We start from the raw sequence: 25,142 nt of genomic DNA, 5'->3' as shown, positions 1-25,142 counted from the left end.
CCACCCACGTGCTATAATGCCCTGATATTCCTCATTTTGCACATTCTCTTTGTAGAGATCACTCTCGTCCTTGGGCACTGTGCCTTCTCCCTTAGCATCTACAGCTGGATTCGTTTTCCCAGTGGCTGCCCTATGCAGATGTTGGCCCCTTCCTGATAACCCACCCTGCTAAAATAAAGGTCATGCCTGTCCAAATTTGGAATCTGTGACAAGAGGTCAGTAGTGGAGAGCCTTAAATGCCAAAGCCAAAGTGCTTGTACTTAATAAGGAGAGCCTCAAGAAGTTTTTGAGGAAGCAAAGTCCTCACAATCAGTGTTATAGATGAGTAAACACCATGTGTAGGTTGGACTGGAGAGGTTTATTTGGGTGGGAGATAATACCAGTTTCTTTAGCCTTTCCATGTGGACTCTTCATAACCATATGTAAGTCATTTTGATGCCTGTCCCTGTATTTTCCATAATTCTCTGAAGTTTTTTAGTTAAAACTTGGATGGTGTATTCCTAACAGGGTCTATCTTGTGCAAGCATTTTCGATTATACAGCACTACATCACCTTACCTGCCTCAGTGTTGGGGACACTTGATACTCTATTCTCTGTAGCTACTATGCCCTCTAATTAGGGTGATCAGCCATCCCAATTTGCTTGGGACTGGTCTACCTTTTGCACTAAAAGTCCCAAGTGCCATGAACTTCCTCAGTCCCAGGCAAACTGGGACAGTTTGTTATCCTAGTCTAGGTAAACGAGGATGGTTGTTCATCAGATGTGTCAGGCACTTAGAATCTAAGAAATGGCCAAGACTGTCAGGTATGGCTGGGGAAGCTGAGCACTTCCCAACTGTGCAATAAAATGGTGGCAACTATGTATAAGACCACTAACCAGAATGAGTCTCATTAGCACAGCACCAGTACTCACCTGGGCTTCTCAATACCTTCACCTAAACCTGAGACTACAAGTCAGTCTTACAGAGTAAGTGTGTAACTTGCCAAGTGGGAGCTAGACTGCTTTGACTTCCCAGGAGTCACCTTTTAAAAAATAACAATCCTACCTTCAAAAGTAACTTTTTAATTATATTTTTATTGTAGGGGAACATACACGTAAGACTTCTTGAAACGTACTTTCTCATCTCACTGTCTATACTCATACTTCTTGCATGCCAGGAGCTTCCCCTCCATCTCTCTTTTTTTGTGTCTGCTAACCCAATCCATGTGAGCTACTATCTTTTCCCTACTGCTCTCCCCTCTTCTGTCTCCCCGGCCCCAACACGCCATATACACTGATTCCATCACAACATTTTAGGCATCAAGATGATTGCATTAAATTTAATCAACATTTTAAAATGCAGCATCAGTATACAACATTTATTTATATTTTACTTTAAGCTTGAATATGCTGCATTTGATAAACAGGTAAAACAAGCTTTAAAGATTAAAAATAAGACAAAACACCTACTTTCCAGAAAAGCCTTTTCAGAATGAAGTTTTTCGGGGCTGCTACTTTAAGTTCTGTACTTAAACAAAGTATCTTCCTCAAAGTATTGTCTTTAAGAAAAAGTTCAGATTTAAGTTGACTGAAGTGCTTAATTTTCTCCTCAGATCTACAGAAAGAAAAGAAAACTTTCCATGGAAAAAATGATAAACAGCAGTTGAGGAATATCAACGATTATTGCTAGGTTTGTAAAACTTTGTTACTAACTGAATTTTAATATAGTTTTGTACTTCTAGCTTTGTTACTTATCAGTAATGAAACTTGCTCCTCCCAAATTGAACTATTTATTAATCTCCAAACATACTTTTTTGCCATGCCCCTTTACTCAAGCTGTACATATCATGAATACTCTCATTGTTCCTGGTAAACTTCTGTCCCTCTTTCATAGTCCAGCACAGAGTTTGTTCACATACCATTTACCATAACCCACGAATCATATGTAATATTATTTGCTTAGTATTTTTTCTTTAAATCAACTCATTTTTTCTTAGAGAAGTTTTTTTATACAGAAAATTTTGTATCACTACTTCACATGGGAAAACCAGTACCATTTGCTATAAATAGCAGGTAACTGTAAAAATAGCAACAAAATTCTAAGTAGATGCTCCCTATTTGAGCCTGAAGCCTGCTCTCCCTTTGACAAAAAGGCAGATGAGCATGTGTTCGAGAGCTGCCACTACTGGCACCAAGCCAAGAGGTTCTCTCAATGAGGTCAGACGAGTTGGAAAAGGGAATCATTTTTTACCATGGAATTCAAAGTTATTTCATGCCATGTCAGAATACCACATGAAGTCATCTTCCATTACTGCCCCATGTGCGTTCCACACTTCAGGAAAAGCTGGCTTAGCTGAAATGAGTTAACACCTTATTCTCAGAGCTTTCCCTAATTCCACCAATGATGGGGAACCCTCTCCCATAGCACTTTTTCCATACTTCTTACACCACACTAATCCTACTTCACTCCATTGCAGTTATTTGTGTACTTGTCCTGGCCCCTCGGCTTTGCAGCAACTTGAAAACACATTATCAGGTTAGATATTGTTTCCATCTCCCACTGTGCTCAATAATAACAACCTGTACTTAACTGAGCACTGACTCTGTGGCGGGGTCTGGCCTGGGTTCTCTTCATGGACTAGCTCATTCAGCGTCACTAGGAGGGCTGAGCTGGGAATTACTATCGCATTTATAGGATGTTAGGTTAAGTAGCCTCTCCAAGCTAACACAACCAGTGATTCAGATAAGCAGGGTGCAAAGTAACAGTAACAGAACATGTGTAGGTTGATGGAAATGTCTTAGAATTTCTGAGTTGAAGTAAAAATATTTTTACCACTTATTCCACAAATCTTGATACCAGCCATTTATTCCAGTAATGCTACATGGAATCTTGGTTCTTGCCCACTCCTTCCCCCTTTATTTAAAAAAAATCGAAGATGCTCTCCTCTATGCAATCAATGAACCTCTCTTATTAACGCAAAAATTAAAACTTCCTGAAAAACAGTCTCTTTTCTAGTGGAGATACTGGAGGAGATGATCGTTAAGAATTCAGTCTTAGCCATCAAAAAGACCGCAAATAACAAATGTTGGCAAGGATGTGGGAAAAAAGGGAACCTCTGTACACTGTTAGTGGGACTGTAAATTGGTACAGCCTCTATGGAAAACAGTATAGAGGTTTCTCAAAAAACTAAAAATAGAAGTACCATATGACCCAGCAATTCCACTCCTTGGTACTTATCTGAAAAAAATGAAAACACTAATTCGAAAAGAGACATGTACCCCAATGTTCATAGCAGCATTATTTACAATGGCCAACATATGTAAGCAACCTAAGTACCCATCAGCAGATGAACGGATAAAGAAGGGGTGGTATGTATATACAATGGAATACTACTCAGCCATAAAAAAGAATGAAATTTTGCCATTTGTAACAACATGGATGGACTTGAAGGGCATTATGCTAATTGAAATAAGTCAGATAGAAAAAGGCAAATACTGTATGATATCACATATATGTGGAATCTAAAAAATACAACAAAGTAGTGAATGTAACAAAGAAGAAACAGACTCACAGATCTAGAAAACAAACTAGTGGTTACCAGTGAAGAGAGGGAAGGGGAGAGGGGCAAGCTGGAGGTAGGGCATTAAGAGGTACAAACTTCTATATATAAAATAAATAGGGGGACTTCACTGGTGGTGCAGTGGTTAAGAATCCACCTGCCAATGCAGAGGACATGGGTTCAAGCGCTGGTCTGGGAAGATCCCACATGCCGCAGAGCAACTAAGCCCGTGCGCCACAACTACTGAGCCTACGCTCTAGAGCCTGTGAGCCACAACTGCTGAGCCCAAGTGCCACAGCTACTGAAACCTGCGCGCCTGGAGCCCGTGCTTCGGAACAAGAGAAGCCACCACAATGAGAAGCCCGCACACCGCAATGAAGAGTAGCCCCTTCGACTAGAGAAAGCCCGCGCGCAGCAACAAAGACCCAACGCAGCCAAAAATCAATCAATCAATAAATAAATGTATAAAAAATAAAATAAATAGGGACTTACCTGGTGGTCCAGTGGGTAAGACTCCACATCCCAATGCAGGGGGCCTGGACTCGATCCCTGGTCAGGGAACTAGATCCCGCACGCATGCCGCAACTAAGAGTCGGCATGCCATGACTAAGAAGTCTGCATGCTGCAACTAAAAGATCCCACGTGCCTCAACTAAGACCCAGTGCAGCCAAAATAAATAAATAAATAAATATTAAAAATAAAAATAAATAAGCTACAAGGATATATTGTACAGCACAGGGAATATAGCCAATTTTTATAATAACTATAAATGGAGTATAATCATTAAAAATTGTGAATCACTATGTTGTACACCTGAAACATATAATATTGTAAATCAGCTGTACTTGAGTTAAAAAAATGAAAGAATGCAGTGATAACAGTCATGGAGGCAGAAGAACATGATTATGAGCATAGGGGCAGTGTCAGACAGGCTGATCAATATCCTAGATCTGCCCCTGTTCCTCTGAGTAACTACCATGGGCAAGTTTCTTAGTTTTTCTGTGCCTCAATTTCCTCATCTGTAAAATGGGGATGATGATAGTACCTATCCCATTGTGCTGTTTTGATACTTTAGTTACTTCGTGTGCTTAGCACACAGTAAGTGTTTAATAAATGTTATCTAAATAACAGAGGAGTAAGCTTTGAGATCTTGCTTCCCTGTACATCCATTTCTAACTACTGCCACATTTCATTTAAAAAATAACCATAGGGGAGGGGGAAGGGTAAGCTGGGACGAAGTGAGAGAGTGGCATGGACATATATATACTACCAAATGTAAAATAGATAGCTAGTGGGAAGCAGCCATGTAGCACAGGGAGATCAGCTCCGTGCTTTGTGACCACCTAGAGGGGTGGGATAGGGAGGGTGGAAGGGAGGCGCAAGAGGGAGGAGAAATGGGAATATATGTATATGTATAGCTGATTCACTTTGTTGTACAGCAGAAACCAACACACCATTGTGAAGCAATCATACTCCAATAAAGATGTTAAAAAAAAAACCCAAAACCATAAAATCCTTCTATTCTCTGAGAATTCCAAAAAACAGCAGAAATGTAGTTTTCACAGAGAAATGAGCTTAGAAAAGCAAAAGCCCAGAAAAAATACAATATCAGCACAATTATTTTGAAATAGATTTTCCAGTTTTTTCCGTTAGGAGTCAGCAGTTTGCTAAGATCCATGTAGAAAGGAACTGTTTTTATCTTTTGGCACCTATGATAATAGATTATAATACCAAACTATATTTTTTTTAAAAAGGCCAAAACAAATTTCATAAGAAAAAGCACACTAATCTCTTCATACTAAAAATCAATTAATATATAAATTGAGGTCTCATATACCTCATAAATTCAAGTTAGATTCAGTAGCCTATATTTCTACAGAGAAGTTATGGATAATCACAGTTTCTCTGAACATTCAGAGAATATTTGCTTTTACACAGATGACAAACTTTCTTTGACTAATTTAAATAAGAAAAAGTCTAGGCCAGAAGACTCCATTATTCAACTTAGGAATAAGAGGAAATTTTACATTAATGTTAACAGATATTCTGTATTTTCATGAGCTAGAAAACATAAATTCACCCAAATAATGTAGCAGGAGGATTACTGATTTAATGATAACCTCTATTTTTCCTATTTTTTTCATTTTTCCAGACATTTAATATCAGTAGTAACTTACATTTGAATAATGCTTTACAGCTGGTACGGTTTTTGATACATTATCTCAGAAGTGCTGTGTATATGTTCGCAATGGTCAGATTACAGAACTCACAACTGTGACAAAATCTAATTTGAAAACCCAAAGAATATTTACTTCTTTTAAACTGAAGGTTCCTTGTAGGCACAGACTATTTCCTATGTATCTTGTGCATATATTTGCATCCTTCATGGTGCATTAAATTACTACACTTTAAATATGTTGCCTTCAGAAATTAACTTTACAAGAAAAATGCTTTTCCTGAGTCAAGATAGTGGCAGAACTCTCCTTGCCTTCAGGGATAAATTTCAAGCCACACAAAGTAAGAGCCTGTTTTTATTATACAATTAGCTTTAAAATCACTTTACATAATATAGTACCAAAATTAAAACTGATACTTTTTTTTTTTAGAATAAACATAAGAAAACGTGTAGAAATTCTAAGCTATCTGTTAATCATCTTTTAAAAAAAGAAATCCCGGAACTGGGCTTCCCTGGTGGTGCAGTGGTTAAGAATCCGCCTGCCAATGCAGGGGACACAGGTTCGAGCCCTGGTCCGGGAAGATCCCACATGCCGCAGAGCAACTAAGCCTGTGCGCCACAAGTACTGAGCCTGCGCTCTAGAACCCGCGAGCCACAACTACTGAAGCCTGTGCACCTAGAGCCTGTGCTCCGCAACAAGAGAAGCCACTGCAATGAGAAGCTCGTGCATCGCAACAAAGAGTAGCCCCCGCTCACCGCATCTAGAGAAAGCCTGCACGCGTCAACGAAGACCCAACGCAGCCAAAAATAAAATAAATTTAAAAAACAGAAAGAAAAAAAAAGAAATCCCAGGACTTCCCTGGTGGTCCAGTGGTTAAGACTCCACACTCCCAATGCAGGGGGCCCGGGTTCCATCCCTGGTTGGGGCACTAGAGCCTGCATGCTGCAACGAAGATCCCAAGTGCCGCAACTAAGACCCGGCGCAGCCAAATTAATTAATTAATTTTAAAAAAGGAAATCCCAAACATTATGTTATTTAACCCCTACATACCTCAGAACATATCTCGAAATAACTGGAACATTTCCTTGCAAAATCATCATTATCACACCGACAAACCTATCAATAATTCTATGGTATTGTCTAATACCCAGTCCATATTCAAATGTTCTCTCCTGTCTTAAAAATGTCTTTTTATATTTGGTTCATTAAAACCAAGATCTAAATAAGATAATTGTTATATTTGCTTGCTATGTTTCTTAGGTCTTTTAAAAACTTTTACTACAGAAATTTTCAAACATACACAAAAATGGAGAAAGTCTTATAAGAAACCCTCACATACCCATCACTTAGCTTCAGTAATTTTCAAAATTTTGCCAGTCTTGTTTTATCTATTCCCTTACACACACACACACACACCTTTTAAAATTTTGAGATAAAATATACATAACCTAAAATTTACCATTTTAACCATTTTCAGGTGTACAATTCAGCGGCATTAAGTGCATTCACAATGTTGTGCAGTCATCACTACTATCCATTTACAGAACTTTTTCATCTTCCCAAACAGAAACTCTGCATCCATTAAACAATAAGTCTCCATTCCTCTCTCTCCATGGCTCCTGGTAACCTATATTCTGCTTTCTGTTTCTGTGAATTTGCCTATTCTAGGTGCCTCATATAAGTGGAACCATATAATATTTGTCCTTTTACTACTGGCTTATTTAACAGCATAATTTCTTCAAGGCTCATCCATGTTGTCACATGCATCAGAATTTCATCCCTTCTCAAGGCTGACACACCCACACTTTTAAGTCAGATTCCAGTTTAACTGTTTGAACAAAGATATGTCATAGGTGGTGCTATGTGTTTCATGTTACATCAAATAATGAGGCACAAAATTTTTAAGTGCCTCATTATAGCATCCCACTTAAGTGATTCTAAGCTGATCAGTGGGTTTAGTTATTTACATGCTCCCTACATTTTGAAATTCCACTTCACCTTTCTGTCTGCTGGTTCCATCCACTGAGGATCTTTGCATGAATCTATTATTTCATCATAGGTTAAAAAATGGTAACTTTCTAATTCTGTTAAACCTTCCACATTCATTAGCTGGAATTCTGTAAGATGGAATTTGCTGTCATCAACTTGGGCTACTTGGTTACCCTGAACTAATTACAGTTTATGCAGGAAAGGCAGGATAAATGCTTAATTCTTTCCATTTGTTTGCTGATTTGCAGAAAAATGAATTAGTGCCCTATTTACTTCTAATGGAGTTCAGTACATTTTTATTTCTTAACCAGGTGGGGGAAGGTAGGAGGGAGGACTTCCTCTCTATGATGCATCATTATACACTTTGGAATTTTTATATATTCGTTATGTTTTAACCATCTCATTCATTATTTTTTCTGATTCTTGATTTGTTCCATCTTTGGCTATCAGGAGGCCCTTCATGTGGGCTCCTGTGTCCTTTAGTTTGGGCCTTGTTACTCTTTGCATTTTGCCATAAGCTGTTTCAGACTCATTTGTATATTTCCTACCCCAGACCTAGAATCAGTCATTCTTCCAAGGAACTTTGGTTCCCTTTAATGGGGAATGAATTGTATCTTTTAAAATTAAACTTTCCCTTAGTTCACTTACATCACCCCCAATATACGTCACTATCGTAAACCTCTCAAAAGTCGCTCATGACTTACTTAATATCAAAATTATTGGCACCATCAATTGACAGAGTGCTCTCTATGTACAAAGCACTGTTTTAAGTAAGAAAATACGAAAATTAATAAGACATACTCCTTGCCTTCCAGGGGCTCACAATCTATTGGAAGTAATAGTCACATCACAAGTAACTACTTCAATGTAAGGCTGACTATGATAAGAACATAATAGAACTATGAAGTCTGGATAAAATCCAAACTCCTTTGCCTTGCATATAAGGTCCCAGCCTCTATCTTATTTCATTCATTCATTCATTCATTCATTCATTGTAAAAAGGCTTATTGGCAGCCTACTATGTGCCAGTGACCAAGGAACAGTCCCTGCCCTTAAGGAGCATATTGCATAATAGGGCAGCACATAACAAGCAATCCATAATACAGAGTGGACAGTGCTACAGATATGTAAGCACAGGACGTTATGGAGGGGCCCTCTTAACTTAGTCTTGAGAAATGATTTTTAGACAAAGGGATAGTGAGCTAAGACTTGAGGAGTTGAAGTTTCTATGAAGGGGAAGAAGAGAAGAGAGTAGGGTTCTAGAATAGAGGCCATCATGTTAGGGCCCAGATTAACAGGGAGCTTTTTGAGAGCTATGAGTTCATTTGGATCAGGAGCTTAGGGCAGGAGTGTGGAGGACACAATAGAAAAATAAAGAGACATCAGGAAGATTTGTAAAAAGCTGTTATAGCGTGTAGACCTTCTAAGGGCAATGGGGAGCTATGGAAAGGCTTTAAGGGAGGAGTTACACGATCAGATTTGTGCTTCTGAAAGATTCCTCTGTTGTATTGAAGAATGGTCTAGAGAGGGCCAAGAGTGAAGGCAGAGGCCAGCCAGGAAAATACTGTCAGAGCCCAAAACAGATAATTGGATCTGAGCATATGGCAGTAGAAAGAAGTGGGTGTTATCCAGATATATTCAATAAGTACAGTAAATCATGTGCTGATGACTGGATTAGGGGATGGGGATCTCGGGATCCAGGACTCTGGCTTAGGCTGTCTAGAGATAATGACATCATGCCCTGTTTAGGAAACACAGATGGAAGGTCAGGTCACAGAAGGAAGAGGCTGAGTTCTGTTTTGAATATGCTGACGTTATGGCTCCTGTGAAACATACAAGAAGTGATCTCCAGTGGATAATTGTCTTTGCAATTCAGGGCGAGAAGAGATGTAGATATAAATGTGATGGCCAGCATCACGTAGAGTATAAATGTGATGGCCAGCATCACGTAGAGTTAGGAGAGGCAAAGAGGGCGAACACCCCCCCGTGCAACTCTGTCCTGTCATCACTCCTTACCTATATGGCTTTTGACTTCCAGTAGCAGGACTGAGCTCACTAACGTATAGGGGATCTTGTAAAAGAGTAGCTTTCTGAAAGAGGAAAAAAAGTGGGAATAGTTAGAATTTTTGTTTACTGAAAATCAATTCCCACTACTTTTAAATCTATTCTTTAATCCCTTCTACAGTACATGATTTGTAACTCATTCCAGTATTTGATAATACTACAGGGAATTTTTTCCTTATATAGTTTTTTTTAAGTTTTAAACTTAGCATTTGTTCATTATAAAATAGAATAATCTATCAAAATCAAACAGTACAGAAATGAAAAGTAAATGATAAAAGTTCCCTATCTCTCCCTACCCCTTCTGTCTCAGTATTCAAAACACCTTACTATTGTTGGTTTGGTTTATATTCTTTCAGGCATATAAAAACATGTTAATTATAACATATACATTTATAATATTTACATGTTAGATGATATATTTTTATAATATGTATTTAATACTAGCTACATCATATCACATATTAATCTGGATTTTTTTCACTTAATATATGGTGGACAGTTTTTCATGTCTATGTATATAGATTTACTTCAGTCTTTTTAATAAAGATTACCCAGTATTACATAGCCGAGATATACAATAATTTTGTTAACTATTCCCCCATTAATGGGGTTATTTTTTCCTTAAATCTTTAGTGCTGCCATTTCCCACTCATACTGGGTCTTGAAACAAATTGGCATGTAGTGTTCAGAAAGTTCTCTAAATAATTTTTTATTTATGTTGAGGCTTAACAGACAGGTCAGAAGGAATTTCTGAAATGTTGCTGATTTACAACTCCAAACAACTCCTGTCTTATTCCTTAATAACAGAGTAGGGTGGTGGGTGGGTGTGTAGGGGGGAATTACTTACTTTTTCTTACTATTTTTGTCATTGCTCTATGTTTAAAAAAGGAAGCTGCCTTTTTTTTCCCTCTCCAGATGTTTATGCCTGCCTTAAATCTAGAATTTTAATTTGAGGATATTCGTTATTTAGCTTTCTAGCAGTTATTCCACAACATATGAAGGGCAAAGAATTGCCATATTTTGTCTTTGTAGAATTTGAGATGCTAAACAATGCAGGTGTAGTTACTTTTGGTGAAAGTTACAGATAAAATGGGTTACTGACAAGGACAACTCTTTGGAAACCTTTAAAATCAGAATGAGTGCTAATTTCTAACTGGATGGTTTAGGTTAATTTTATCTGAAAGTATACAGAGAGTTAAGATGTCTAATTCCTTTTCCCAGGAACATTTATCCATACCTCAACGTGAAAGAAATCTCAAGGCACAAGAGAGCAATTACCCAAGATAATTCTGACAGATTTAGGAGATTATTTTTGTCCATTTCCTAAACCTTATGAAGATAGCCAGGACTAACCAAAGGTGACCAACCTAATGAAAGACTTCAACAATGTCACAAAAAAGTCACAAATTTTAAAATGTTTATATTAAGTTAATATCTTATTCTCACTAGAATGAATGCTAACCTGATAGATTCATCATTTATATATGAAATATTTGCTTACTCATTTTTCATCCTTCAGTGAAGGATGTAGTTAGTTCCCCGACCAGTGATAGAACCCACACCCCCTGCAGTGGAAGCGCGAAGTCTTAACTGCTGGACCGCCAGGGAAGTCCCAGAACATTGTTTTCAATGATAATATCTGACAACTCATAAAGATAACCCCCCTCCATCCACATTATTTCAGTGGTCATAGAAAAAAAAAAAATCAGACTGTCTGGATTCAAATCCCAACTCTATATTAGTTGTACAACCTTGAATATATCATTTAATTTCCCTGTGCCTCAATTTCCTCATCTATGAGATGAGACTAACAGTCCTACCTCGTAGGACTGTTGTACAGATTAAATGAGTTAATATTCAGAAAGCATCAGAACAGTTCCTACCAATAATAACACTACATGTTAGTTATTTGTTATTGCTTATAGTGTCAGAAGGGCTATGAGTTGGCCTATCTGACTTACCCCAACCATGCCTTTGCTGCAGAATTTAAAAGTAGTACTTAAAACTGGGAGTTAGTTAAACAGTTATTTTGAAATATTTAGGTAGATTTTTAGAAGTCAATTAAATTGTGGTTTTTCTATTAGAACATATGAAGCCTTCTTTTAATAGATCAGGATTTTCCCTCTATTTGTGATTCACTTACGTTCTTAATTTGGAGAAAGCGGTTTAAGATTTTAGAGAGGAATTTTAAACATTTAACAGTTAATTCAAACAATAACATTCTGAACTGTGCTATGAGAAAAAAATGAGAGTTGTCTTGCAATCTTTCACAATTTTTGTCCACTTATAAAACCCCCTCCTTCCTAGCTTCTTCTGAGTGAAAAGAGTCTTTCATACTTCTTAATATTATTATGTTGGAAGATCAATAATAAAAATTATGTATCACTGAAGATAAGTAAAAAGGGTCATACTATTCTTTTAATAAATTACTTATTTTAAAACTGATCCTGGTGTTATAAGAAGATCCCTAAATGGGAGTTCTGACTCTGCCCCTACAGTTATTATATAATGTTGAGTAAGTCACTTAGAATTTTTGTGCTTCAGTCTCCTCATTTATAAAATAAGGGACATAGACCAGGTGATCTCTATAAAATTATCTGATCTTATGACAATGAGTCTGTCAACTACAAATTGGCACTTGCCACTGGCACTTGCCATCTGCCTCTACAAGGATTAAATCATGTGCTGCTGCAGCTGCTAACTTTTCAACACCCCCTGAAAGGAGTTCAGGGTGGAGAGCGGAAATGAGGCACGCTGTGGTCTGGGAAAAACTGGCAGAACCGGTCTTCAGATAGTTAGATATTTTCAGGAGCCAGTTTTATGAGCCCAGTTCTTGTATCTCCTCATATCTAGAAAAGCACTACTAAAATCCTTCATGACGTCTGTTCCTCGTGACTAGCAATAACCTTCACAAGACTAGCAGAAACCTTCTGCAAAAAATATGTGCTTGATTGCATGTACTCCCCTTTCACCAAAATCACATAGATACTGACCTTCCCCCCTACCTGTTTGGAGCAGTTTCTCAGAGCTATCTGAGATGCTGTCTCCCGGGCTATAGTCATCATTTTGCCCAAATAAAACTTAACTCACAAATCTCATGTTGTGCTTTTTTTTTTCAAGTCAAAAACTCCCACTAACCTACTTTCAATAGCACAGCTAAGAAATACAGAAACATATTGATAATGTTGAACTTTATCTGAGCTCCCTGCTCTCTGAAAGCAGAATGGTTGAGAAATCACCCCAGCTAACTGCAAAAGACCACCCTGCTCACAAATATTCCAGGATAAGACCTGTCTCCAACCTTCCTCATTGATTCCCATGAGACTCACTGCTGACTCCCTTGTTTATTACCTGCCTCTATGAAACCTCAGGTCCATCTCCTTTTCTTGAAGACATGTCTCATTAATGAGCATTTTCCTTATTGCAATAGCCTGATAAAATCATATCCTTAATGGTCCAGTGCATTATGTCTTGCACAATATTACTAAATTCCAAGGTTAAACTTCCAAAATAGGGAGGAAGAGCAGGGAAGCCTACCCTAAAAAACAATACTCAAGTCAAGGTTAACTTAGGAGCACACTTACTATAACATAATTGTTCCATGAACTTTTTAAGTGCAGAAATATTGATGAAGTTGTGGAAATAATGTACAAATGAAGTTCTGACTCCTTTTTCTCTAGGTTTGGGTTACTCTGTAAAGGGGAGGCCAGGGAGGAATTTCCGTTCCCATTGCACTTGAAAGGGATTTCACTTAGAGAGTCTTTGTGATCTGAAAGTCCCTGGGGTTCTTTTGTGTTTGTGGTGCAAAATGGCACACCAACAGCCTTGCTAGTGGCTGATGTGGGCTGACAGCTCCTCCTGGAGGGGGTAGGTAAGGGTCGACAGGCACTTTGGCCATGAAGGGACAGCTTCTTGAGGTCTGAAGGAGGGCCAAGAGTTGAGTCCTTGGATGGTGTGCTGCTCTCTTGGTGGTATCTGTCAGGTAGAATTTAGAGTTAAACATAATATTCAGAATTTAACAGTAAGGGACAAAGAGAACCCAATAGCCCCATTGCAGCAGTTTAAGAGTCTGAAAGTAAAAGTCTTCACATAAAAGAAATGCTTGTAAGAGAAAGGAGTGATTTACTCTCACCTGCCGTTGAGCATTGACCTAGAGGAGGTATGGCACAATTCTTCAGTATACACTCCTGCTTTCAGAAATAAAACGCTATGCTATGTCATTTAAAGAAGAATTTTTTATATCTAAAGCATTATGCCTGTCCTTCACAGAGCCCAACATTCCCAGTGAAAGGACTTTTCATTCTAGTTTTGAAACTTGATTGTTCTTTCATCGTGCATTTCTAATGGATCCTATAAAGAAAAAAGAACTATTCATATGGAGAGATGAAGAGAGATTTTTTTTAAATGGTGTTCTCTTTGATTCATATTTTGCTAACACTCTCTGATTTTTCCAATATCATCCCAATAGCATCAGCACTTTTTTCAGAACCAATCCTGGGTCCCATCTTTTACCTTCTCTGTTCTCTCCAGCTCACCATGACTCATTTCTTTTCTCTGCAACACAAGGAAGCAAGTGGTGGAGGCTAAGAAGTTGCAGAGTATGAGATCTAAGTTCTAATCCAGGCTCTGCCACTCAGTGGTTATGTGACTTTGACTGACCTAAGCCTCAATTTCCTAATTTTAAAATAGGAACAGTAATAGAATGAATCTCATTGAGTTTGTGTGAGGATTAAGTAAGAAAATACATGCAGTGTTTTTTAACACTGGAAACACTCAGTAGGTGCTAGGTATTAATATTATCCTATATTGCCTTGAGTTGCTGGTTTATCATTTTACATTAAGATATCTTATCTTCCTTATGAGGCTGGAACCTCCATGAAAGTGGAACACCACTTTGTTTTTATTAGTTCTTAACTTTAAACAGGTATAAAATTCATTCATCATCTGTACAATGCTATGAACTGTGCTGAGTTCCAGCCCTCAGCTCCCTCTTCCACTGCCCTTACATACGTGTACACGCATGCATGCACACACACACACATACACAAGTGCTCACCTCAGTTCACTTATCCAAGTTCCATCCCCGTTAAACAGCCATCCTGGCCAAACCCTCAGGCTTAAGGATGTGCACACTGGCATTGTGGTCCCAGAGCATGATCAGGAAAGAGAGTGTACGAGCACCCCCTCCTTCCTGCACTCTTCTTGCCCTGGGGAGTGGCACATGACATGGCCAGATTTTAAACACACAACTAAACAAATTAATGTATATGACCCATAATCTCTGAATGCCACTTACTGATTATCTTACCTTGCCCTATTTCTTCATAGGATTCTAGTATTATGTAACAGTGATATCAAAGTATCTAAGAATATGAGATGCTCACATAGGATTTTCAGGTCAATGAATATGTGTAGCCCGGAAATGGATGATACGTACTCCAATCCTCTTGAAAGTGATAGCTTTTCTTTATTCTTGTAGATGATTTTTTCTAAAATTTTCTTTATGGAAATTAAGAGAGTTAAATAACCAGTGCACAGATTATGTTAGGTAATATTATGAAATTATGTTAAAATGTTCATTTTAGGCACAACATATGTTTCATGTGAAAGGTCAGCAAAATGATTTCAGGTAGTTACAGAAAGGCGCACTTGAAGTGACTGTTATTTACTCAGTTGTATGAAAAATTTATTATTTTAAAGAGCTAAAAGAGTTTCTAAAAAGGATTACCTTTTTTTCTTTTTTTTTTAGGATTACCTTTTTGACAGCATAAATTAAAATGTCATGGACATTATAGCTTCACCAGTGAAGCAAGCCAACTCATAAAGCTAAACTGTATTTTTCACATGAAATTCAATAATACCCACTTTTAGTAGTCTGATTAAAAAGTAGTTCATTACTAAGCAAGAGTTCTAGAACCTTGAGTTTCAACATGTGTCAACTTCATATTTACACAACTAAGTTGCTAAAAGTCAAGTGTTTTTCTAATGAGCTGATTATGTATCTCTAGGGAGAGCCGCCGCAAAGGAGAAAGCAATGGGAGAACTGGGAAAGAGAACTCCAGGATCAAAAGTATGCACAGATCGGTTTTTCTCCTTTCTCCCTCTGCATCAAACACAGATAAACTCCTTGAGGCTGAAACTGTCAGGTTAAAAACCAGAGTCCAAAAAGCAGCAGGCAACATTAAACAGCTTCAGAAAAATCTGTTAGATGCAAAGTCAGCTAAGAATGCAAAGTACATATATACTAGCATATTGACTCTATCAAAAAATGAAGGAAAATGGTAAATAAAATTTACTTAACTTCTTTCTCATCCTTTTTAAGAGTTTTAAAATGGAATAGAAAAAATAATTGATTTTTAAAACTCTTAAAAAGGATGAGAAAGAAGTTAAGTGAATATGAAAACGGGGAGTTTAGTTTTCATGGAAAGCAAAACACCTATCAGACCGAAATTGTCAGATTAATGTGCTAAAATATAAGAAACAAGCAGAATAATAAGGAACAATGATTCTTCCATTAAAAAAAATCATATAGACCTAGATCTCAAGATGTAGAATTTGAGCTCTCCTGAATAAAAAATTCCCCATGAAGACTCTACTAAAGCAGAATTGGTGAAATATAAGCAATTCTATGTAAAATAATTCAAAGCTAGAAAATAATTCTCAGACATTTAAGTGTAATCAAGAGGCTGGCAGAGACCAGGACCAAACTCTTCATGTGACCCAGAGTCACATAATATTCAAAATGTCCCAGACGCAATCCAAAATTACTTGACATTTGAAAAGCCAGGAAAATCTCAATATCTTACGAGGAAAAACAAAATTAACATATCAATCTTGAGATGACAAAGATGTTGGAATTATCAGACAAAAGCTTTAAGGTAACCATCATAACCATGTTCCAATAAATGAGAGTGAACCCCTTTGAAACAAATGGAAAGATAGAAAGTCTCAGCAGAGAAATAGCAAATATAAAAAGGAACCAAATGGAAATCTTAGGAGGAAAAAATACACTACAATAACTAAAAATTTTTAAATTCTCTGAATGGACTCAATAAGCAGAGTAGAGATGACAGAGAAAAGAGTCATTGAATTTTGAAGATAGAGGAATAGAAATTATCCAATTTGAACAATCCAGAGAGAATAGAGTTTGAAGAAAAAAATGAACACATTCTCAAGGGACTGTGTGACAGTATGAAAAAGACCTAATATTCATGTCTTCAGAGTCCCAGAAGGAGAAGAAAAAGAGTGGTACAGAAAAAATATTTGAAGGAATAATGGTTGAAAACTCTCCAAATTAGGCAAAAGACGTAAACTTATAGATTCAAGAAACTGAATGAATCCCAAATAAGATAAACTCAAAGAATTCCACACCAGACATATCATAATCAAACTGCTGTAAGTGATAAAGGAAATTAAGAGATATTTAGAACTGAATGGCAATATATATCAAATACATGTGACTCAGCTAAAACAGATTTTAGTTTATAGCTGTTGTTGACTCTGGGTCTTATTTAAATTCTATGTAGAATGTTACTTTTTTTTTTTTAATATGTAACATTTCCTTTTTTTTTTTTAAAGGAATTCCTTTATTTTTATTATTTATTTATTTATTTTTGGCTGTGTTGGGTCTTCGTTTCTGTGCAAGGGCTTTCCCTAGTTGCGGCAAGCGGGGGCCACTCTTCATCGCGGTGCGCGGCCTCTCACTATCGCGGCCTCTCTTATTGCGGAGCACAAGCTCCAGACGCGCAGGCTCAGTAGCTGTGGCTCACGGGCCTAGTCGCTCCGTGGCATGTGAGATCCTCCCGGACCAGGGCTCGAACCCGTGTCCCCTGCATTGGCAGGCAGATTCTCAACCACTGCGCCACCAGGGAAGCCCAGAATGTTATTTTTTTTTTTAAATCAGTCAATCAACTGCTGTGTGCATTCTGTTCAGGATTTTTACTTCCATTCAGAGGAGAGGTAGGACAAAGTGTGCTTACTCCACCTCGACCAGAATTAAAACCTTAATTAATTTTATTACATCAAAATTAAAATTCTGCTCAGTAGAAGACACCACATAGAATAAGCTAATAGGTAGTTGACAGTATGGGATGAGGTATTTTTAATCTCTAAAACCAATAAGCAGATTAGTATAATGTACATTAGTAGAATGTACAAAGCAATTCTGCTCCTGAGTATATGTCCCAGGAAATTTTTCAAACAGGATGGAAGAGAGTAAGGGGGAGAAAAATGAATATTGATTTCTACCCCAACCCTCAATATTTTTTGTATTTTTATAAATCTGTAACTGATCAATGAATATTTGTTAATAATTATAAACTATGATCTAACTGTGTGCAAGCGAATATATCTATTTAATAATTGCAGTGTCAATTTTGAGAAATATCAAGAAATAAGGGCTTATTATAAGAACATATATTGGAGGCCTTGAATCCTTCTCTTGAGTTTCTAAACATTCTGAATTCATATACTTACACACATAGTATATTTACATAAATGCAGGACTTGGTCCTCTAATAGAAGTACAGCAACCTATTGCATAAGAAATCCTTAGGAAATTAATATAGATGGTGCCTCGTGCCAAATTATTGCACAATAGCATTTTTATTTTTTACATACCGTAGTATTTATTAGAAGAGAAAAGAGGAAAGTTATTTTGTTTCAAGGCTTGATCAAGGATTCTGAGGATGCTAAATAGATTATTGCTCAGTGACTGACTTTGCCAAAACAAAAGAGCTAAGTTTAATAGGGACTCACTAAGTGCCACACACAGTTTAAGCACTTTACATGTACAGTTGACCCTTGAACAATGTGGGGTTAGGGGTACTGATCCTCTGCACAGTTGAAAATCAGCATATAACACTTTACAGTTCACCCCTCTGTATCCAAGTTTCCATATCCAAGGATTGTGTAGGACTGTAGTATGTATCTATTGAAGAAAATCTGCATATAAGTGGACCCTCAGAGTCCAAACCTGTGTTGTTCAAGGGTCAACTGTACATGACTTAGCCCTTTACATATCATCCCTGTGGGATATGTACCATTGTGAGCCCCATCCTACCCATGAGGAGTGAAGCCTGGGAAGGTTAAATAGTCCAAGGTAGAGTCCAGATTTGAAGTCAGCCAGTGTGGCTACAGAGCCTTCATGTTTTTATCTACTATGCAGAGAAGAATAAAACAACTCCCTTTTTCTACTTTCTGCCAAGAAATGCTTCTTCTTAGAGAAAAATATAAGGTTCACCTTCTTGGTTGTTTTTTTTCCCTTCTATTTTGCTAATGATATACAATTAAATGCAATACATTCTCATTTCATAAGGATGCCAAGGTGGTCAGCTCTAATTCTGTTTATCAAACAGATCGGTTTCTCTAGAAGTTCATCCCACTACTTGCCATGCACTATGGTTAGAAAATCTGCTTTTAAGTTTTCATTAGCTAAATATCAGTAGAGGCTATAAATAGATGTAAACTCAGATTGAAATCCACCCTGGTGGGTATGAGCTTAGCAGATCTGGACTGAGGGCTAAGCATTTTCACTCTTTTCCTTTGGACTATTCAAGGTGAATGCAATTAAATTTACATAAATCTTACTCTGTGCCAGTACTGTAAAAATGTTCTATTGATCTGTTTTTTTTTTTTTTTTTTTTACGTGCAAGCAATAGGCAGTCTTTTTTCCCCCAGCTTTAGGGGATTCTTAAGTAGGTCACAATTAACTTTTCCTTAAAGAACATTTTGGTTAAATATCTGCTTGGGTTTTCTCCTGTAAAATGCATGACTACATGGAACTATCCACTAATGAAGAGCTATACTAAAGATAGAGAAACCAAAGTACTGAATCTCATTATCAGAGATCATCACCAGTCTGTTTTCTATCCCTCAGGTGTTAAAAGGCCTGTTGTTTACTATAACCTTGAAAAGTAGTCATATTTATGTAAGTGTGATGTCCCAAGATAACTGCATCCTTCTTATGACCTGCAGCTTCTCATAATTAGGCCTAAAACTTTTCACCTCAGAGGTGTCACAAAGCTCTGTACATGATAACATTCTTTAGCCCTCTAATTAGTGTTTATCGTAGCCTGCCTTTTGTTTACACTTTTGACTCAGATGTTTAATTATGAAGATGACAGTACTAGAAAACTATGGGATAGCAGACCTAACTCCACGACCCCCACTTTATTTGGAAATCACTCCTCCCCTCCACACACGGAGCACACAGAAGCTGCCATGTTTTTAAACCTCTTGCCTATGGTGGATATTTTTTAGCAGTCGATCGTTTATTCAAGTTAGGCATCAGAGACCTTCCCAGGATTTTTCAATTTGGTGCAAGAAAGTGTGTGAGTTAGCCTTTGTGTGGTGGTGGGAGAAGTAAAAAGTGAATTTAAGACAGTGGGGGACTTGGCTGTCCCACAGAAGACGTGGTATTCAGTGAGAGAAGATGAAGCTGATCCACAAACATCAGAGGAGACAGAGACAAAGTTCCATGGCGCTCAAGGCCCAAGTTCCAGCTATGCCCAAGTCCAGCTTCATTCTTAGCTTTCCTACTTTCCTAGGTTGTGGTTTCTACCTTTTGCTGATTTTGCTCACCATTGTACATCTAAAATTGAACACAGAGCCCAGCAAATAGAATATGCCAGATTTAACAGGTAAAATAGATAGATCTACATTTGTGTCTATATTTATGTCCGTATCTATACATATCTGCTGAATGAATGTTGAATAACATGAGTTGCCCTCTAATTCCAATATTGCCCTGTAATTCCAATAAATTCCCCTTTTAACCTAAGTTGGACTTCTGCCACTTTTAACAGAGTTCTGACCTCCACAATAACCTAAAACAGCTACTGCATACGTTACTTAGAAATCTCTTTTATTTTTCTAAACTGGAAGAAAACAATGAGGCTATCAGAGTGGTCTAGAAAAATTGGGGCATTATATGACAAATGTGAAGTGAATGTTGAATCTGAGAGCAAGTGAATGGCTATCCACTGGCAGTGCCTCTCCCTCAATACTTCCAGTTACGAGGGCCACGTTAGGAACTTCACTTAGTGCCCTGAGACAAGAAGGCGGAGACCCCTCCTCCCAGAAGCTAGTAATTTATGGTGCTCAGGGTAACAACGGAAGTGTATCAATCCCTTAAAACATAGCTTGTTATTACATGGATTTAGAACAAATCATGATCCTCTAAGCCTATATGATACAAGCCAGGCTTCCTAAACCAATTTTTTTTTTTTGGTGACAAAAAAAGTTAATCAAATTTAGTTTAAAAGACCTTTGTATGTCATTGTTCAGTGAGAGAAGGTATGAGAGTAAGTACAGTGGGAAAAGGCCCCTCCCCAGTAACCCATTGCACAGCATGGTACACCACAGGTCTTGGGGGTGAATCCTCTCCAAGTAGGCGTTCACTTTTTCTTTGCACATTTTGCAATGTTTTCCTGGGGGCTGTTTCCCCCATGTCATGACCTGACTTTCAGGGCCCCAATGCACCTTAATTTTCCCCATGCCTATAATGCCCTGACTCAGAGCTCTTAGAATGCTATGCTCCCCTCCTCCTTCTAATGCCTAGATACTTAAAGTGTGTAATAGAATCATACTTTGAGTTATGCAGCTTAGGAAACTCCTTTTTCAATTTATACATGTTCCATTTTTTCCTGCCTCTACCGTAGCTTCTACTGTTCCCTCCAACTGCAATATCTCTATCACCATGTGCACTATTCCTTCACCGACTGTCATCTGGCATCTTGACTTCTCCCCACAACTGAATAAAACCTTTCCCCTCATTAAATCTCTTTGACAATTTGCTCAAACTCAATTATGACACTTAGCATGCATACTTTGCAGTATCTTTATTTATGTAAATGTCATATGTCCTGGTGAGAATCAGCCTCTCAAGGATAGGAACTATGCCTTACTCATCTTTGCATCTATTACAGGGCCCAACATACCACTACACAGAACCAGAGTTCAATAAATGATTTGAATTTGATTTTAATCATTTATTTATATTGAGACATCTGTATATTCAATTAAAATGAGAAAAATTATAGTTTATAACTAACTGGATTTGAATTTAGAAGAAAATCTCATAAAATACCTTCTTCATTATTACGTACATGAGATAAACAGAACTCAGTTCAAAGACGTTAGTAGAGAAAAAGCATTTTAAAAAGCCAATTGAGGGCTTCCCTGGTGGCGCAGTGGTTAAGAATCCGCCTGCCAATGCAGGGGACACGAGTTCAAGCCCTGGTCCGAGAAGATCCCACATGGTGCGGAGTAACTAGGCCCACACGCCACAACTACTGAGCCTGCGTGCCACAACTACTGAAACCCGCATGCCTTGAGCCCGTGCTCCGCAACAAGAGAAGCCACCGCAATGAGCAGCCCGTGCACTGCAATGAAGAGTAGTCCCTGCTCGCCGCAACTAGAAAAAGCCACACACAGCAACAAAGAACCAAAGCAGCCATAAATAAATAAATAAATAAAATAAATTTTTTTTAAAAAAACCAATTGAAACGTAAAATAAGTTTTGGACAGCAAGTTAAAAACGTAAAACAACAATCTCACCTGAAAAGGGATTCATTCAAACTTTTAGGCTTTTTGCCTCTCCAAAAGGCAGGGCCATTATTCTCTTCTTTGACTTAAAAAAAAAAAAAGTTAGTTGGTAATTAATTACATGATTTGATTGAGTTTATGAAGAAGATAGAGTTACTGTACTGAATTGATGACTCTATAAATCCTCACAAAAACTTGCAAATTCAAAATTATAAACTGGGCAACATGATGGGCAAAAAGAACTTTGGCTCTGATGTTAAAACATGCTCAAATTCAGGATTTTCTTTTTTTTTTTTAATAAATGTTTGACTTTATTTTGATTTTTTTAAGATAAATTTATTTATTATTTATGTTTGGCTGCATTGGGTCTTCGTTGCTGTGCGCGGGCTTTCTCTAGTTGCAGCGAGCGGGGGCTACTCCTCATTGCGGTGTGCAGGATTCTCAATGCAGTGGCTTCTCTTGTTGCAGAGCACGGGCTCTAGGTGCATGGGCTTCAGTAGTTGTGGCATATGGGCTCAGTAGTTGTGGCTTGTGGGCTCTAGAGTGCAGGCTCAGTAGTTGTGGCGCACGGGCTTACTTGCTCTGCAGCATGTGGGATCTTCCCAGACCGGGGATCAAACCCATGTCCCTTGCATTGGCAGGTGGATTCTTAACCACTGCACCACCAGGGAAGTCCAGGACTTCTTTATTAAGAAGCTGATATTACCTACGATCAGCCTGTACCCAGGTTTAAGTCATCTCTTAAACCTGATTTCATCCAGGTTCAACAATCAAACGTGAACTTTCTCTTTTTCTGCGTGAGGTCACTAAAATGTTGTGACAAAACAACTGTAGTGTCAATGTCCCTGCCTCTCTTTATGTTAGCTTTAAATTTTAATTTGTAACAATGGGGTGGAGAAACTTAGGATCATCTGTTCTCCACTGAGAACTGAAGTATGGCTAGATTTCTGTTTCAGCACTTGGTGGGATGTCTGGTCTCCTCGATGCCAATGACCAGAACCTGGCAGGGCTATAATGGCAATAATGACAAGAGAGCCTGAATACAGATAATAGAGTGATCTGCCCCTGTGTTCTCATGTGCATGCAGCAGTCTTCACTCCTCTTCAGTAGCTCAGCTAGGAAGTCCTTCAGCCGTTCAGCACAATGTGTGTCTGATGGCATGCTCAGTGGTGCTGGTCAGCTAAGGAACACTTTTAGAAGCAACACTCCAAAAAGAATGCGCCTGCTATCTCAACTGTAGGAGGTCTGATTATGTTTGTCAAATCCTATTCCTGTGGGGAAGACCAAGCTTCGGTATTGATAAAAGTTATCTGCTAAACCTGACTCATCAGTGCCTCGTTGTTTTAGTTTTACCCCACATCACTGGTTTCTGAAAATGTCTAGGTTTTAGGTTTAAAATAAAAATCATAGACATACACACACACATACATACACGTACACATATATGAAACTTTGATTCAGTTTATGTTTCATTAAATTATTATGTCTCATTCTGATTTGAGGATTAGTCTACTTCACTTTATGCCAATGTTTCAAAATATGCCACTAAAGCCTTTAAGGTCTTTTCCATGATTCTAGAGCTGCAGTGATCAAGTTGGTAGCCATGAGCCACCTGTGGCTATTAACATTAAAAACTAAATTAAATTAAAATTCAGTTAGTAGCACTAGTCATCTCAAGCGCTCAGCGGCCACATGGCTACTGTTTAGACATAATTAGACTAGATATAGAACAATTCCATCATTGCAGAAAGTTCTATTGAATAGTCCTGTTCTAGAATGTACCTGAAACTAAGGGGCTAATAACCCAATTCATTCCAGAGCTTTTACTGCTGATACAGTTCACCACTGTCACTCTGCTCCCATCAACACTGTTCATTTAGAGTTTACTAACCATTCCCTTCATCTAAACATAAAAGGTACAATTCAAAGGACATATATCAAAGTGCTAACTGTGGCCCATATAGGTACGCATGTGTACTATAGAGAAAAGCCTCTTTTTCACTGTGTCTCCAGAAAAGTTGGGCCTAATTAGAAATCCTGCTTAAAAGTGTGGTGATTAAACTCAGTATTTTTATTATAAATGATTTGCAATTTTGAGATTCCTCTGTTAAGATGATCTAGTTGATTGGAGTGTGAGCACCTTTGCCATATGACAAATATTCCCTAGGCTTTCACTCAAGAGGTTTGGAGTCGGTTCTAATAGTTATCTTTATTTAAATACTCAGTAATTAACGTGAGCGGCTTCTGTAGGCATGACATCATCATTATTAACATGAAGGATTCTAGTAATGACTATTGTCACATAGATGCTCAGACAGGTTTGAGCCTATCTCTTGCTTCAGAATTACATATTACAGAATGTCCAGGAGGTGAACCACTGGGATCCTATGCACAGAGCAATACCTAACCCAGGGAACAAGCAGCTTGGAGATGAACAGGAATCAGATCACATCACTGCTGACTTGCTGGAAAGGGGGAATGTGTTTCATCCTCTAATGTGTGCTATGTATGACTCCTTGGGACAATGGTAGTTTCCTGTTTTCGAAAATCCCTGCACCATTCGAGCCCTGGGCCGGGAAGATCCCACATGCCACAGAGCACTAAGCCCATGCACTACAACTACTGAACCTGCACTCTAGAGCCCTCCAGCCACAACTACTGAGGCCACGTGCTGCAACTACTGAAGCTCGCGCACCTAGAGCCCGTGCTCAGCAACAAGAGAAGCCACTGCAATGAGAAGCTTGCGTACCGCCATGAAGAGTAGCCCCCACTTGCCTCAACTAGAGAAAGCCCGTGCACAGCAACAAAGACCCAACACAGCCAAAAA

The 25,142-nt window shown here is 38.2% G+C and overlaps 1 protein-coding gene across 1 annotated transcript in view; it reads right to left on the bottom strand.

Annotated features, from left to right (window-relative positions):
- The window catches only part of LOC309641319 (uncharacterized protein C12orf56 homolog), a gene marked incomplete at its 5' end in the record, with an annotated part of 77,669 nt that overhangs the window by 30,804 nt on the left and 21,723 nt on the right, over positions 1 to 25,142 (bottom strand). Inside the window, 4 exon segments of the mRNA XM_082421167.1 lie at positions 1,450 to 1,594; positions 9,722 to 9,795; positions 13,354 to 13,744; positions 22,328 to 22,400. Of these exon segments, the coding sequence (XP_082277293.1) occupies positions 1,450 to 1,594; positions 9,722 to 9,795; positions 13,354 to 13,744; positions 22,328 to 22,400 (683 nt within the window).

Source organism: Balaenoptera physalus, assembly GCF_965194825.1.
Source record: "Balaenoptera physalus genome assembly, chromosome: 13".
Taxonomy (NCBI): domain Eukaryota; kingdom Metazoa; phylum Chordata; class Mammalia; order Artiodactyla; family Balaenopteridae; genus Balaenoptera; species Balaenoptera physalus.
Note: the sequence above shows the minus strand (reverse complement) of the source record. Positions and strands in the feature narration are given on the sequence as shown.